Consider the following 18098-nt stretch of genomic DNA (forward strand, 5'->3'; position numbering starts at 1 on the left):
ACCTACCTATCTATATTTTTCATTATTTTTAATTCATTTATTTCTTTGATCTTTAAGTTCTTGGGCTTTCTAGCATATTTCAAATCATTTTTTTTTATAGTTTCTTCATCACTTAATTTTAACGTTAATTTTTCGAAATAAGTGAAAAAGTTATTTAATAATAAATTAAATATATAATCAATTTTAACTCGATTTATTATTTTTTAAATATTCAATTGGGTGACTAATATTTTATATTTTTATTAATATATTAATTATATTATTTTTAATTATTTTTTAATTTTTTTATTATTAAAAAAAATGTCTTTCTGTTTCAATTAATTTAATATTTTTAATTTTTTTTTCGTTATTTGGTAATAATTTTTATACAATTTTAATGCAAAATTAATATGCTTTCAAATATTTTTATTTTAATTTTAGACAAAAAATAATTTTTTTTATATTTAATTTTAAATTTTTTATCAAAATAAATACAAATAATTTTATATATTAATTCTACACATTCAATAAATTATAAATTTTATTTTTAGCTTACATTTTTTTATGAAATAAATTACTTCAGTATAGTCTTCATTATTCATTATAATTATTATTTGATATTTTATTTCATCATAGTTTTCTAATTGTTTAATTATATTTTAAATTTAATTTTGTATTCGAGAAACCCTATTTACTCAAAAAATCTAGACTTCAATTTCCACCGTCACTGATTTTATCCCGTATCATCTAAATTCTTTATATTTATCTACATTTATGCATTTAGGCATATACTAGGATCATTCATTTGTTATGATTTTATTGATTTTTTTTTTAATAAATACTTTATATCACAACACATCCAAGCGTCTCTTTTAATAAAACATCAACTAAGTTGCATCACAGTTCACTAAATAACACACAATTAACCGGTACTCACTGTTAACCGATTACTTAAAAACACAAATTTGCATACCGCACACTTTTTTGTTATCACCGCGCTTGCACACGCAACGAGCAAGCAGAAAACCAAGAAAAAAAGCATTTACAACTACACTTGTAGGTATGTAAGTGTGTAGGCAGACAATTTTCTTGTGTGACACTTAAGCGACAAACAGCTTTTTAAATCTCAACAAAAAAACTGAAAAATTATTATTTTTTGGCATACATTTTGGAATTTATGGCAGCAGACAGAGTAGACGACTACATGGTACTGCGCTCGTCAAAAGACTCGTGTCTCACAGCACAACGGCTGTTGATCGTCGGCACCAACAGCACAACAACACTTCGTCAACAAATTTATTTTCGTTATTATTTTTTCATACTTCGGCGGCGACGTCACCGATTTTATTTATAAAAAATGTAAAACACAAAAAATACTTGAGGAATTAATATATAGTTTTCAACACAATTTTTTTATATTATTAAAAACCCTTTTTCATTTATTTTTTGATATTATTTATTTGCATACAATTTCACTTCCACTTTCACTACACACTTCCGCTTGTCTACTTTTCCAAGTTTTGATTTATTTCAGTGCGATTTTGAATACTCGTATAATTACCGAAAATTTTCTTCGTAAAAAACGGTATGGCAATCACCAAAAAAATGTGTGTGTGTGTGTGTGAGTGTGCGTTTCGCACGCACATCGCCGCCCGCCACTTGCACGTTCGCTAAATATACTGCTAGCTCTTCTCGCGCTGTAGTCACGCGCACACACCAAACTGATTACTATGAAGCGCCTCCTCTGGCTATACGCAACCGACCGATCTGGCCAAGTCAACTTAGGCAACAACAACAACCACAACGAACGCTCGCGAGATCTCGAGATCTCCACTCAAAATTGTTGCAACTCAAAAATTAATATTGAATACTGTATTTGCTATTGTTGTTGTAGCGTGTGAAAGCAACAAATTGCTGTTGATCTGTCTATCTGCCCAACCAACTACTCGCAGCTGCTCTTGTTTTCCTCATAATTTGGGGATTTTCTTTGGTTTTTGTTTTTGTTTTGAAGAAAATTTCTCTTTATTGTCATCATAATTTCTTGTTTGCCGCTTGAGTGGCGTTCGTCCAGGGCGAGAGTGGCCGCCAAAGTGGCAAAGTGAAGAGCGTGAAGAAAGCTTACATACATATATACCGGGGCACATAATTTTACTAGTAGGTGTATTTTATATACATAGATATGCATTCTTGGTAGACGCGGCAGGGATTTTCCTGTCCGCAGTAATTAAATCAAATTTATGCGGAGAGGAGTATATATTGTATGAAATTTTTACTTCAATCTTTTGAATTCATCTATTTTTGTTTTGTAGAATTTCTACATTTTTTTTTTTAGTTTATGTCGGATGGCAACTCTGTGTTACAGCGCATAATAGATATGTTATCTAACGGTTGTTCTCAGATTGCAGATATGCATTGTTGTTTCCCAGAACGCACAGTAGACGTCTCGATGTCTCACTAAGCATTTTGAGATCCGGGGAATCACTTTGTTTTACATTTTGAATGATACTTTGATTCTGTTTCCATATAAAGGGCAATTTAGTAAAAGATTTCTTGCTTAAATTAGTCATGTTACTTGAAATTTCATCAAATGTCCGATGACAAAAAGAGGCGACAGTGACAGTGGCCACCTAGATCTCCAGATTCAACTTATTCCATCAACTTTTTGCGGACTTATTTGTTAACGATTCTTGAATCATTGACGAGCTCGAAGTAAACTCTCCTACCGCACTTATAAGCCCCGGGATGTTCGAGAATTTATCCAAAGATCAACCCAGTGGACTTCCAAACGACGATGTTACGGATGAAATCATCAAAAAAATCTCCAAAATAAATTTGACTCACTGTAAAATGAAGTTGATCCAGATAAGACTATGGCATCTGCGTAAGTTTTTGGACGTGCCTCAGGTATGTGTATGTATGTTATTGGCGTTCAACCGTTTAGCCGGTAATAGCCGAATCGATGAGAGCGCGCCACTCTTCTCTTTCCTTCGCAGTTCGGCGCCAGTTGGAGATTCCAAGTGTAACCAGGTCGCTCTCCACATGGTCCCTCCAACGGAGTGGAGGCCTTCCCCTTCCACGGCTTCCTCCGGCGGGTACTGCATCGAACACTTTCAGGGCTGGAGAATTTTCGTCCATTCGGACAGCTGACCTAGCCAGCGTAGCCGCTGTCTTTTTATTCGCTGAACTATGTCAATGTCGTCGTATAACTCGTACAGCTCATCGTTCCATCGTCTGCGGTATTCGCCGTTGCCACTGTTCTGAGGACCATAAATCTTGCGCAAAATTTTCCTCTCGAAAACTCCTAGTGTCGTCTCATCTGTTGTTGACATCGTCCAAGCTTCTGCACCATAAAGCAGGACGGGAATGATAAGCGACTTGTAGAGGATGGGATCATGTGTAGAAGTTCACGTAAGTGAGGAAAGTTTTTGATTGTCATTCATTTTAATTGATCAATTAATTTAGCTGTGCGAAAAGGCTATAAAATGCGGTTCAGAAATAATGACCAATTCAACTAAATTTGGCATAAGCGATGGGTAAGAACTCATTATTAGAAATGCGTGTCGTCGGTTTGGTTAGCGTAGCTTCCGCGTTTGCTACCCATAAAGCTGCGGCCAGAGTGGCCTTGCCACATTTTTTCATTGTGTTGTTAAATGCTAAATATAACAGTACAAGTATATACGTTGTTTAACTTTGAAATGCTTTATTTTTATCGATTTTGATTACTCGTTTCAAAGCGCCGCGATTTATTTCGATTTTTAATTGATCGTATATAATTTGCGTACGAACTATGCAGAATATGTTCATCAATATCATTTGCGTATTAAACAAAAACATGCTATACACTATACACTCTATACTAAATGGATCGCAATGGCGTTGCAAGTTTTATGGCTTCCGACGAAAATTTTAATTCGAATATTCGCTTGAAATGAATTTTTCTAATAAAAATAAATTGATTTGAATTCGAACGATTTTAATTAGAAATATAAATTATTTGAGATTGAAAATTTACATATTAATGTAGTGGTAGCCTTGAAACTTTTATGAGGTTGAAACCCAAAAATGTGGAAAATATTTGTTGTAAGCGTTGCGGTTCCTTCGACTCTGTTTAGTGATAAGTTCAGATATCGACATCGGTGTCATCTAACCTCTATAGAACATAGAGGTGTACCAAGAGCGATATACAAGTTTAGTATGTTTGGGATCAGTCTGGATTCACAAATGCTTAAGCTAATAAGTTATCATAAGTACAAATGTGATAGAAGTGATCGGGTTTATCAAGACAACTCGTGCACTCTTTCGGTCATAGGGGTTGGTTTAACTAGCATGGCATAATATTCAAGAAAGATTATCTTGTATTGGAGGTCAAAGTTGGCATATTTGTTTTATGATGTCTATATAAAAATTCTCATACGACGGTCGCCCTTCAGGACTTATTTTTGGGGAAAACATCACAAATACAGAACTCCTATGAAATTACGGCTCAGATGGCAATACTTGGAAATGAAAACGCGAACTTTTCGTATCTATGTATGTATAGATCATATTTCCGACACCTAACATTCTCACTGGTATGAATATGGAGGAGTATGAGGTGGAATAGGTCATCAACTTTCTACCAAGTTTATTCTCCTCGATGGTGACGAGCCATTAAGATTTATAGATATTTTCCTCCAAATTTTATTTTTCAAGTTAATTTCATTGGCATATTCATATTGGGGAAACTAAAGAGATTGACTGAATACAAAAATTAGGAGTATGCCAAGGAAAGTTTCAAATGAACTTCATAAAAGGAATACAAATTTGCTTGGCAACTAAGTGCCAAATAACAGAAAACCCATTCATAGAATGTGCGGGTCAAATCGATAATCAGCCGGCCAATTACTCAGTTCATCAAGATATTCAACTCAAACAATGTCCAAGGCCATAGTAGGTCTCTCACTAGCCATTTCGGTCTCCTACCAGCCCCTCTTGTTACAACAGTAGCTGCCTTCACGTGGCTGTTGACAAGCATTTGTCTGCTGATCTCTATGATTTTAGCAGTGATTGTCAGCGCGCTTGTAACACAGAGTCACACATACACATGTACTCATTACAAAAATAACGGCATTTAGTTAAAAAGCGATTTGAAGTGAAGTGAAAAACATGTGATGCTGCCAAAAAATCGCACGAGTTCACCGAATCACAGCTGAGGGCGGTGAGAGCTTGTGATTTACGAATGAATTTCAAACAGCACTGCAGTGAGGAATAAATATATAAGTATATATGCATATATATATTACATATATCTATTGTCTGTCTGTCTTTAATGTAATAGAGGAAATCACACATAAAACTAAACTAAAACGTTTAGCAGAAATAAGTGAGCAAAAAAACAGACAACAGCAGAAAGTGGACTAATGGCTGCGTCCAAATTTATTACTGTAGGCAAGTGATCTCCGTTGTTTTCTGCTTCATTTGGTACCAAAAACTACTCGCTGGTGGGTAAGGGCTTATGAACTTGTGTACTTGACTTACTGGCTGTAAAATAGTTGAGTCAAATAAATTTAAGTAAATATATTTGCAGCGCGTTGATTTTGCTGACACTAGATAACAAATTGAGTCATTCATATATATCAGTAATAGCTATAAAGTAGTATGTATACTATATAGAATACGAGGGCGGTGAAAAAAGTTTTTTTTTTTTTTTTTTTTTTTTTTCATATAATTCTTTATTTATTGAATCTGCTCTTTGGAGCCTAACAATAAGTTATAAAATCTTAATTGTAATTAAAACTAGACAAGCTCAACCAATTGATTGAGTTGTTTTGGTGAAACGTTGCTCCTCAGTGTGCTGGCATATCTCTTCTTTTTAGACGTGATTGATTACAAGAATGTAATAAAGCATTAGCCAATGGGTTTGGGTGATCGCGGAGTTTGGACAAATATTTATTTCTGCTGTTCTCTACTTCTTTCTTTACCATGAGAATACCAAGATCTTTATGGATATTTTCATTACGCATATACCATGGTGAGCACGTGATTGTTCTAAGCATTTTTGATTGGAATCTCTGAATTATATCGATATTGGTTGCACAGGTCGTACCCCACAGTTGGATGCCGTACATCCAAATCGGCTTTATGACCGCGTTGTATAATAGAACTTTGTTGTCTAGGCTAAGTTTTGAATTTTTATTTAAAAGCCAATTTAAATGTGCTGCTCTTATCTTCATGCAGGTTATTTTGCTCGATATGTGTTTTCTCCACGTGAGCCTTCTATCCAAGTGAATACCAAGATATGTTACTTCAGTCGCTTGGGGTACTAAAATATTGTTCATTTTAACTGCCGGACACGTTTTTGGTCTTAGAGAAAATGTAACATGCTTGCACTTCTGTTCGTTTACATTTATACGCCAGTTTGCTAGCCATTCTTCGACAAAAATCAAATGCGCTGCTAATACTTTTGATGCTATAATTGGGCATTTGTTTCGGCTCACTAAAGCTGTGTCATCCGCAAAAGTTGATGTCAAAATATTACTAGCTGTTGGAAGATCTGCTGTATATATTATGTATAGAGTTGGCCCTAAAACACTGCCCTGAGGTACACCAGCTCTTATTGGTCGTTCTTCAGATATGAAGTCTCCTACTTTGACAGTAAACTTTCTATTTTTTAAATAAGACTCCAAGATTTTATGCATTTCGAGAGGTAAGCTTTTTTTAATCTTATATAAAAGCCCGTCATGCCACACTTTATCGAACGCCTGAGCCACATCTAGAAATATAGCAGAACAGTACTCTCTATACTCGAACGCCCTTCTGATTTCGTTAGTAATTCTATTTACTTGTTCTACAGTGCCATGTTTTGCACGAAAACCGAATTGGTGCTTGGTATTACATTATTTTCAAGGAGGAAAGGAGACATCTTTGATAGTAACACTTTTTCAAATATTTTAGAAAGACAGGGTAGAAGACTGATTGGTCTGTATGAAGACGGCTGTGTAAAGTCTTTACCAGGTTTCTCTATCATGATGATCTGCGACTTTTTCCATGAACTTGGATAGTATCCGAAACTGAGAATAGCGTTAAAGAGCAAGGAGAGTACTGTTAAAGCAATATTTGGTAACTCAATTAGCATTTTTGGAGTAATTTTATCGTGTCCTGCCGACTTTTTAGGATTCAGCTCTTTTATGATTTTAATAATTTCAGAAGATGACGTTTGAATAGACCCAAGCGACTCGTTAGCGCAATTGGAGATGATTGGCAGCTTAAAGCTGTTCTTTGGGCAATTAGGTTGAAATACCTTTTCTAGGTGATTTGCGAAACAATTTGCCTTATCCTCGTCACTTCTTGCCCAGTTTCCACCCAAGCCTCTTATAGGCAAGTTGGAGTCGACTGGAGGCTTCATTGACTTTTGGGCTTTCCAAAGAGAATTTCCTTTGTTTGACTTTGGACACAGTTTCTTTATATACATTTCATTGTGGAATTCTTCCTCGCGTTTAAGCGCTTTCTTTAATTTTCGTACGGCAGATTTCAATTGAAGCTGAGTGGAAGGGGAGCGATTTATCTGCCATTCTCGTCTAGCACGCCTTTTTTCATTTACAAGCTTTTCTATTTCTCTATTAGTGATTTTTCGGAGACCAAGTGGCTTATAGTTTCTGTTTGGTGTTGCTAAGACAGTTGCGTTAGTTATTATTGAGTTCTCTTATGCTTTCGTCAATATCCCTTCCTGTATTTATTTTGTACTCACTATTAATGTGGCTACTAACATATTTCTTATATTTTAACCAGTTCGTTTTATAAGATGTTAGACCCACTTTTGGATCAACGAATATGGGTTGTTCACACAACTTTATTAGTACAGGTGAATGATCAGAAGATAAGTCTGTACATGTATCAGCTGTCACAAGTGATCTATCTATATTTTTGGTTACAGCGAAATCAATTAAATCTGGTATTTTGTTACGATCACTGGGCCAGTATGTAGGCTTACCAGGAGATATTATATCAAGGTTATTGTGGTTCATAATGGTTTGGTACAACTGGCGTCCTTTCGGATTATTAAGACGTGACCCCCAGTACATGTGTTTTGCATTATAATCTCCACCTGCTAGAAATCTATGACCTAGCGTTCCAAAGAAGTCTTTAAATTCGCTATCTGTAATTTTAAAACGAGGTGGGCAGTATAAAGCCGATAGATTTAAATCACAACCACGATTTTTTAACGATATTGTTGTAGCTTGTAACTGTGCTGTAGCATGAGAACCCAGAGTAAAGTGGTTTAACCGATTTCTAACCAATACTGCCGTTCCGCCATGTGCTTTTCCATCCGGGTGATTTGTAACATACAGTCTAAATCCCGGTATTTTAAAATTGTTTTTGTTTGTCAGATGAGTCTCTGATATTAACATTACATCTATATTTTTTTCAGACAGAAATCTAATTATCTCTAGTTTATGTTGGTTAACACCGTTAGCGTTCCATATACAAATGTTTAGTATGGTCATTTTTTACTTAATAAGGTTTGCAGCATTTGGTTTTGTGATTTTATTAAATCTTGGATCATGTTTTGCATCGTAGACATGAATTGTGTCATACATTGAGTCAGATTTAGAATCATATTTTCAATACCACTATTTGGAGGATTTTGCGGTGGTTGCATTTGTACATTGTTGCCTTTTACAACATTGGCATAGCTCCCTTGTACAGTATTATTTTTAATATTACTAGATTTCGGAATATGGTCTGTGATATCTATAATGTCAGTACGGGGAGTATGTAACATTTGGTTACGTCGTGCTTGAAACAATTAGTCTTGGTTTGATTTTTGCGCAGTTGATTGGTTAATAAAGAAAGCTTGGTTGATATTAAATCACTATAGAGAGGGAGATAGAGAGAGATAGAGATAGAAAGAGAAAAAAGAGAAAGATCTGTACAGAAAAGACAGCGCAAGATATAGAGAGGGAGAGTGAGACGAGCGTACATCTTTTTTACTAAATTTTTAGTAAAAAATGTTGAGCAAAATTCGAGTGTGTAGTTCCTCTTGCCAGAACCAATTTGAAGACCAACAATCTCTATTATAGAGACCGAAACAAGGAAAAGTTCTATGAATAGATCTCTTGACCTTTGCACTAACCAAACAATTTTTCTGGCAAGACATTAGTTCCACTAAGTACTCGGCTCGTTAGGAGTCGTTAGGTTAGGAGTGGGATAGGAACTGTTCAAATATAATAGTTAAATGCAAAGAAATTCCTTCTGCCTTCCGGGTAAAGTTCACCGTAAGACCCTTGAGTATATGCAAAAAAAGACCGATCAAAAGTGCAAAGTTTACTCTTGAAATTTGGTTATATAATTAGCGGATCTACCCCAAATCATCGGCTATATTCTTTAAGTCAGACCTTGAATACGCACTGAAGCCTTCAAAAAGACTTTAGAAGTACTGCTACAGAAAAAAAAAGAGCTAACTCCGATTCTAGAAAGACGACTTGTGAAGAAATAATATTTATATTCTGTTCGAAAAATCCATTTTGCGCCGTGATAGAAATCATGATAGATAAGAAAATACCAGGGTTACATATATGTAGGTATGAGATTTTGTGCCTGTTTAGATGATGAAGTGCGTTCCCAAGAAATTAGGAACTCTACCGGTAGTAAGCTGAGTTCTTTAAGACCACAAATTTTATAAAGTCTTCCTCTTCTATTATTGGATCGACTTTTCAGATTCTTCATATGCATGTCTTCTCTCATTATGAAAGTGAGTTTCTTTTTTTTTCATCTGTCGGAAAACTTGACATCAATGAGAGCTTTTTTGAAGGAATCTCATTTTCAAATATTGAGTCACCCGAGAAATGCTACACCCTCAACGCGACGAGGTGTACCTACTTTGTAATAAAACAATTATAACAATTCTAGACATAAAATAAAATAAATTTATATATTTGCAAGCGTTTTTATACAATCACAGCGTCAATACAATTTAGTGTAGCTTTCTAATTACAGCTAATTACTTGTAAGACCACATATGGTTGGCTCATCGTTACGACTGATTACGACATAAGTGCTTATCAATTCCTGTCAAGCTAATCAAACAATGACAAAGTGCAGTAAAACACACACCTACTATAATTACCTCTAGGTTTGGAGAAATTTTGATAAAGGGGACTTTTTCTCCAAGTAAATAAGAACTAACTAATCACTTGCAAAAACAATACTCGTAATAAAAGAATGCAACTAATTACACGGGTAATCTAGTTCATAATCAGCACAGCAAAGCTCAACAATAATTTTAGTAGGTACTTAAGTGAAGCTAAGGCCCTCCAAGTGTTTAGAGTACTTTCGTCTACAGTAGTGCAAAGAACCAAAAGTAAAGAAAATGCGTAGTTGTAATACCGTTAGTGTGGTAACACAGCTACTAGTTAGCTGTAGCCTTTTAGTCTTGGTCTCCACCACACCAAGAATGGAACAAAATACAACCAAAGGATATTTGAAAGACATCGAGCCGGTGGATGAGGACCAGAGCGAAGGACCTTCACCACGCATTGTTGGCGGTCAGTATGCAGCCGATGGACAATTTCCACATCAAATATCATTATATATATTCGGTGATTTTACTTGCGGTGGATCGATCATAAGCGCCAATTACGTGGTGACGGCGGCACATTGTGTAACCAGCAAGCCAGGCAGCAAGTGAGTGGAGAGTCCATCATATTTCAATTTGCATTTATTTATTTTCTCTACCTCCTTAGTTATCCAGCTTATTACTTCACTGTGCGTGCCGGCTCTTCCCAGCTATACAGCGGTGGTGAGTACGTACGTGTCGCCGAGACGAAAGTTCATCCGCAATACCGTAGTTTCGTAAATGATATTGCACTCTTGCGTTTGGGTTCGAAACTCACCTTGTGCAGCCGCATTAAGGCTATACCGTTAGCTAGCGCCGAACCACCCAGCGGCTCTGCCGTCATCATCTCGGGTTTTGGTCGCGTGCGTACGAATGGTGAATTGTCGACACGTCTAAAATACAACACATTGCGTAGCATTAGTAATGCTCAGTGTAATCGGTTGGTTAGAGGTGTCGCCTCAACTACGCTCTGCTTGTCACACACGGCTGGAAATGGTGCCTGTAATGGTGACTCTGGCGGTCCGGGTGTCTACAATGGTCAGTTGGTTGGTGTGAGCAACTATATTGTTAATGGTTGTGGCTCGACTTATCCCGATGGTTATGCGAAGGTTCCTTCATTCCGCAATTGGTTGCGTCAAAACTCAGATTTACCGTGAGGGAATCGGAACTGTGGTATGGACTAACCCGTTGTGAAATAGCAAATAAAGAAACTTAGAGTTTATAAGCAAAAAGTATTGTTTAATAAAAGTAATACTAACATAAGACTCCTTAGTTAGTGAGAAAGTCTAATTTAAGGTTTCCAAGTCACTGCAGCGAACTGCAAGCCGATCAGTAGATATTCAACTTCTGTCCCTTCGCTACCTTCACAGCGATACTGACCCTGATTTCACTGCACTAATTAAACATTGTTAGCCAGTTAGTTTGGAAAAACTTTTGAGTTCTAAGTCTTCTCCAGCAGTTTTGTCTGGGTTCTCACATTGAGCCAGGTCTTCTTGATTCGGAGGAAATTTCAAGAATTCTAGAGAACTTCTTATACTCTGCAGAGTATTTTTCTCTAAATGGTTTTTAATTTTTCAATTTTAATCTCTAAAAAGTTTTTAGTAAACAGATGATCTTTGAAGTAAATATTGGAAGGAATATCTTCAAATTTTTCAAAATCTATTAATTTGTATTGTTAGAATTTTGAATTGAGTAATAATTATAAAAATAAAAACAAAAGCAAAATATGATTTGCAGTGATGTGCCTTTATCGAACAACTAACCTATTGTTGGTATCAATATTTTCAAGAGAGTTTTGACAGCTTGTCAAACTTGAAACGCCAACTATCAATTATTGTGAAATGGTTACTCATAATTTCAAAGTCAAATTGTAGCAGAAAATAAAAATATAATGAAACGATTTATATTTTCGATAAATAGATTACAAACATTTAAAGAAATGAGTGAGGACTAACAGTTTATTTAAGCAAACAGAAATTTAAGAAGGTCTCGTCTTGTTTATATTATCCCCATTCCCATATGAATTTATTTAAATAATAGTAATATATTTAAGAATGCGGGGAGATTAGGGATCCTTCAAAGTCCAGTATTTACCAGACTAAGCTTAAAACGCTAGGCACACGTTCAGCGAACCCAGAAGAGATAGAGAAAGAAGAGAGAAAGATCTACAGAAAAAAGAGAGCGCAAGATATAAAGAGCGAGAGAGAGGACGAATTCGAGTGTGCGTTCTCTCAATGCTCTTCTGGCCAGAACCAATTTGAATACCAATATTCTCTATTATTGAAGCGGAAACAAAGATGAGTTCTATAAGGAATCTATGAATAGATCTATTGACCTTTGCGAAGTGATTGGAAACAATAGCCGACTTAAGAACTTTGCACTTGGCCGATCCATGAGGGTAGTGGCGATCCTTTATGAGTATTTGGGTGCCATAAAGGACTAATCCGTGACCTTTCATATTCTAATCTAATATTTTTAAGAAACAGTTGCCAAATATCATATCCCAAAGTGATTATATGAAATTGAATTAATGAAAGAAAAAAAAATTAATTGAGTTAGGTGGCAACCCTATCTAAGAAAAAATTCTTTAAGTATGGTTTCAATTAACATTTATCCACTTGAAAAAAAACTTATTAGTTGAATAAAACCATTTACTATGTTTCTCAAACAGCTGGCAACCTTCTGCTGCTCTAATTATTTGAAAAATATATTTTTTTTATTTTTATAGTCTAATTGGTAATTTAGCAAACCATATTATTACCTTTATATATATTTTTTAAACTAATATTTCTTAAATTATAAATAGGGTGGCAACTCTATACATACATAAGCATTAATTTGAGCTTTCAATGAAATTTACTATGCGGAAATATTATAAAGAGTTGTAAGTAGCTTAGTTTGGTCTGCAAGCCTTTGAATTTTTGTTAGAAAGTTATAAATAATTTGATTGGCAACCCTATCCATATAATTTAATAAATGTTTTTAATATATCCTGACTTTTATTACGACTTCTTTTAAAGAAGTCTTCTCCTTTTTTACGACTATAAAGTCCAATAAATTTTATATAGAACGAATAGTATTTCCAACTTTATCTCTCAAAATAACCCTTTGAGTTGTATTTAGTTATTAGAAAGTGACCCCCAGGAAATTTTCTAAATTGTTGAGTGATAATTTATAAACACTTCTCTATTGATGAACGAAAAAAATGTTTAGTGAGTTTGATGGGTATTTCTACCAACTATTTGTCTATTTATATGTGCTATGAATCCATCATAATAATTTTACAAAAAAAAAAATACAAAATAAGCAATGCCAACAGAAAATGATTTTCAGCTTGAAAATTTGCAGATTTCAAGTGGGAATTTCCGCCGCTGTCAATCAGCGATTATTTCTGAATATTTTCTACGTCTACATACAAACAAATATTCAACGAGTATTAACGAAAATAGACGAAAAGCAGAATGTGTTAAGTAAATATGCTTACGGCTTGTATGCGATTACGGATGCATAAATTGCGAGATTTTGTTAATTAGTTTAGCACAAAAACTTACAGAAACAAAAGTGTTTATATGTGAGCTGCATATATGTATTAAACAATATACAAAGTATGTAATAATCAATGACAATAAATAAATATTATCCAGCTACACTTTTCAACAATTTCTTAGTATCCACCAATATTTCAAGCACCCAAAAAATATTTACAAACAAAATATACACAACTATTTTATGGTATATTAAATACCAAAACACAAACGACCAAAGCACCAATTTGTAATGCGGCGAAAAACAAAACTAAAAATCCCCATAATTAACACTAAATATAAAACTAAAAATTTTTTCCAACACAACGAAGAGAAGAATGTATTTCCATGTGACAAATTCCCTCATTTGTCACTGCATATTTAATTTCAAACAACCAATGCACAATAACACACAATCTCTCCATGCAGTCCCCCCTTTCAATTTGCATTTCACACACCCATCGTCATCAACATCAACATCAACATCATCATCATGAGCGGTACCGTTAAAGACCATCTGTTTTTTCGGAGAGCCGAGCGTAAATGCCCCACAATTTTTACGCCAATGACGTCAAATGTGACACAATAACCTCAAAAACAAGCACCCACTCACTAGGGAAGTAGTAAAACTAAAGCAGTTGTATATATATATATATGTATGTATATACATATATACCACAAAAAGACATAAGCGCAAAAAAAAACAATCTCAGCACAGAATTCTACTCCACGTAGCATAAGATGTGAGAATATGTGTTGTGTGAAAAGAAAGGCCGCATATAAAGACAAAAGCATGTTGCAATCATATGTTAAGTGATTATATACAAATGTTTATAAGCAAATGTTTCTTGTAACACACTAGCAACATGTTGCTGATAAAACTGCGCATGTCTCAAGCTAATACGTTTGTTGTAAATTAATGTGTTGCCTTTTTTGAGCAGCTATGACTTAAGATGTGCTTAGCAACAAGTTGCAGATACATGTTGCTTCGATATGATGTCGAAAATTGTAGTGAAACGAATGTTGCAATGGTAAGTGACTCGGTAGGAAAATACTTAGCGTATTTAAGCATTGTAAATATTAATAAAAAAAACTAAAAATAATAAAAAAATGTATAACGGTCAATCACTTACTTTGACTAATTAAATATTTGAGGTAAAAAAGATATCCAGAATTTATCAAACTTACCTGAAAAGAGAAGAATAAAATTTGTTAGTAAATTAAATGTAGAAATAATAATTATAAAATTTATATTTATAATGGTGTAAAACCGCTTAAGCCATGTGTAAAACCTTAGACCATAAGTATACCAAACTCATTCTGTCACTCGATAGAAGGGACTGCAGGAATTTGTTGGGAATACTCACAGGCCACTGTCTGTTGGCGGAATATGCCTACAAAATGGGATCGAGATGACTGCAGGAAATGTCAAGAGCAAGGTGCAGTAGAAACAATGAAGCATCTTCTGTGCACCTGCCCTGCATTGTCAAGGCAACGACTTCGCTACTTGGGAGCCTCACAATATGAGAATCTGGAAGAGGTATCGAAAGTGAAACAACAAAAACTTTTAAAATTCGCGTCAAGCGTAGACATCATAAAGGACGACTACTCCTCGCGGACAACGTGACGGTACTCCATCTGGTATTGCAAAGGACCTAAATAGGTTTATGTGCAGCGTATTGGCCTACCAGTATAACCTAACCTAACCTATAAATAATGGATTTCAATCCTTTCTTCACTCATTTCGTTGATAAGGATTTAGTTCCGATTGGTTTTCTCGCACTATAAATTTATACAGAATTGTTCCATCTCAGAAAAGTGATCTAAAAACCTCGACTAAAATTGTCATTCTATAAAAGAGCGTCCTATAATTCAATCCAAACTTAGAGAACGACAATTATACGTTCTTTGGAGGGTCTAAATTCACCTAATAAAGTTATAGAACCCCCATGACAGTAAAGCTCCTCGAGCTATTAATTTATTGATAAAATATAAAAACTTATATGAGACAAACTACAGAACCTTAAGCGTCTGGTGCGGTAGATATTTTTGGAAGATATTAATTTGTCTAAGAGTGCTTTTTAGAGGAAGAACTTAGATTTTCAAATATAAACTCAACTTTTCCACCCTTGCAGATGAAAATAGAATGATATTACCCCGCATATTTACATCACATTTAGTCGAAGCAATTAGGTCTGACGCATTTTGTAGTGCATTATCTCCATGAGGTAATAAATCTTTAGCTATAAACACATATCCATTAAACGTGTAATACGCCCCTTAGAACACACATCTCTAAACTCCAGCCCTAGGCTAAAATAACTTCCTTACAATCTCAACAATTTATCGCATGTAAAATACCGTTGAGTGTCCTTGCTAAAAATACTTTCAATTTAACTTGGCAAATCTATTTTTAGGCGCATGAGAAACAAGTGCTATGAACAGTTCACACACCCCACCAATACGCATGCATTTAGAGGTCAACTAGCAACACGACAATTGCTGCATTTACAAAGGGCGAAGGTGAGGCAGAGCGAATAAGAGTAGAGAGGTAACTCTGTGCATATGTATATTACGACATACATTGTGGGGCTGCATGTTCAAAGTCAACGCAGCGACCTGCTGACCTCTTTTACTTCAGCGACACTCCAATTCTAAGGGAGCAGAGACAATTTTGCAATTTCATATGCCAAAGACGTCATTCAGAAGTGAGAATAAATATGTAATAGAATTTAAACGAAATTTTTATGATTTTTAGCTCAATATCTAAACAAAATTTAACAGTACATACAGAAATACTGACTTTTTAATTTTTTAAAATCTTAAAAATAATTTTTTTTCGTAATCAAATATTAATTTCCAAAATTAACAATCGTTTACTAACAGCTACCATACTCTAAATTTCATTTAGTAATCCATCTATCGGCGGCTTTATGCAACTCCACCTATGAGAAGTACAAAATTCGATTAGTTCCGGTTTCAAATATCCGAAAACTACAACAAAAAATAACGAAAAGGTTCAATATCTTGCTCAATTGGAAATAATTTCCTGCAAGCTAGTTAAACTAGTGTCTTCCACAATACGAAGAAATTTATAAAAGCTCGTAAGGCATGCTTTGCAAAGCTTTTAAAGTGCAAAGCGTTCAGCTATGGATATTGAGCACCGAAATGTGCGTCTCCAGCAATTTTAATTTAATTTTCACTTTTCATTTTAGCTCTCACTGTATCTCTCGTGCTCTCAACACTCACTTGCCATTTGAGCTTTCGCTCTGAGTATAAAACATTTTATTAATATTTTATGCTCTTCACTTAATGTTTTCGCTCAGCAAGTTTCTAGCTTTCCCTCTCTCTCTTTGTCTGTTCTTTCGATGCTCTACGCTCCGGAGCGTTCGTATCGTAGCTGCGTTCGTTACCAGCAACAGGAACTTGTCGCAGCTGCGTCTGCGTTTGTTGTTGTGGGCGTTTATTTCTGATTGCCGCATTATGCAGCACGTGAGCTGAAAGCACAATGGCAGGCAATACGTATAATGCCGCGCGGCAAATACAAAAGTTGTAGTGCATGCAGCGCTGTAAGGCAAATACGATATGTAGTTATCCTAGGCCAACAAGTTTGAACTTAGCTCAGTGAAAATTCACTTTTCATTCGTTATTTGCTTTTAGCTACTTGTCAGTGACGGTTTGGAAGAGTTGAATTCGCTGTTAAGATTTATTCACATTTATACTGTAATTTAATTTCAAGTATATTTTTTCAGTTCCCTAATTATATTCGAACTTATCTTGGAGAGCGGTCTTAATTTCAATGACTCTCTCGTATGATATATTGGAGCGAAGTCATTTAAGTGTAATAAAGATCCAAGAAAGAAGAACAGTAATCAGTTTTAATAAAATTGGATATTTTACCAATTTGCTTAAAGCATTTCTTTAGCTCTGGTGGCAACTCTACTAAAAAATTCCCTAAAAATTTATTTCTTAAAATTTTTTTTATTATCAAAGATCAAATTGTAATATGTTCTAAATTTTCAAAAATTAATTCAATAAAAATATTTAACAAGTGGCAACCCTTCTCCAAAATATTTTTAATGGTAACCTCTGAAACTCATTAATCTGTTCATATCTGTATTTTTGTGATTTTTTCAACTTATGATTTTAATCATTTAATTTTTGAAAACAGGTGGCAACCCCTTCATTTTTTTTATTTTTAACATTTAAATAAATTCATAAGTTTCATATTCAATTGAATATTTTTTCATATTAATATTTTTTACTAAAAAAATTCAAAAAGGGTGGCAATATGGTAAAAATTTAAAATCAAATAACCACTCTCTACCAGAAAAGTAAAACCTTTTTTATAAAATATCATCAGTCCGAGGATACGAGATTTTCGAAAAATTCCTAAGGAAGTTTTCCTTCAAAAAGCTTATGGTTCGCAAAGCAACCCTGCGAACCTATTTTGACTGTTAAGTTTATTTGTCCTACTACTACTCGTCCTACTTACTTTATCA

At 34.7% G+C, this 18098-nt stretch overlaps 2 protein-coding genes across 9 annotated transcripts in view; one reads left to right on the top strand and one right to left on the bottom strand.

The window, feature by feature from the left end:
• Sh_1 (potassium voltage-gated channel protein Shaker) overlaps positions 1-18098 on the bottom strand; it is a 390305-nt gene that overhangs the window by 320108 nt on the left and 52099 nt on the right. The window lies entirely within an intron of this gene.
• Positions 10205-11337, top strand: LOC105208969 (serine protease SP24D). Its single transcript, XM_011179078.3, has 2 exons — positions 10205-10641; positions 10701-11337. The coding sequence occupies exons 1-2, from the start codon at positions 10328-10330 to the stop codon at positions 11227-11229; spliced, it is 843 nt and encodes a 280-aa protein (XP_011177380.2). The 5' UTR covers positions 10205-10327; the 3' UTR covers positions 11230-11337.

Source organism: Zeugodacus cucurbitae, chromosome 5 (genome assembly GCF_028554725.1).
Source record: "Zeugodacus cucurbitae isolate PBARC_wt_2022May chromosome 5, idZeuCucr1.2, whole genome shotgun sequence".
NCBI lineage: Eukaryota > Metazoa > Arthropoda > Insecta > Diptera > Tephritidae > Zeugodacus > Zeugodacus cucurbitae.

Bases quoted from the DNA above. Each gene is read 5' to 3' on its own strand.
- LOC105208969 (XM_011179078.3), top strand. From the start codon at position 10,328: ATGCGTAGTTGTAATACCGTTAGTGTGGTAACACAGCTACTAGTTAGC. The intron at 10,642-10,700 runs GTGAGTGGAGAG...CTACCTCCTTAG, and splicing joins ACCAGCAAGCCAGGCAGCAA to TTATCCAGCTTATTACTTCA.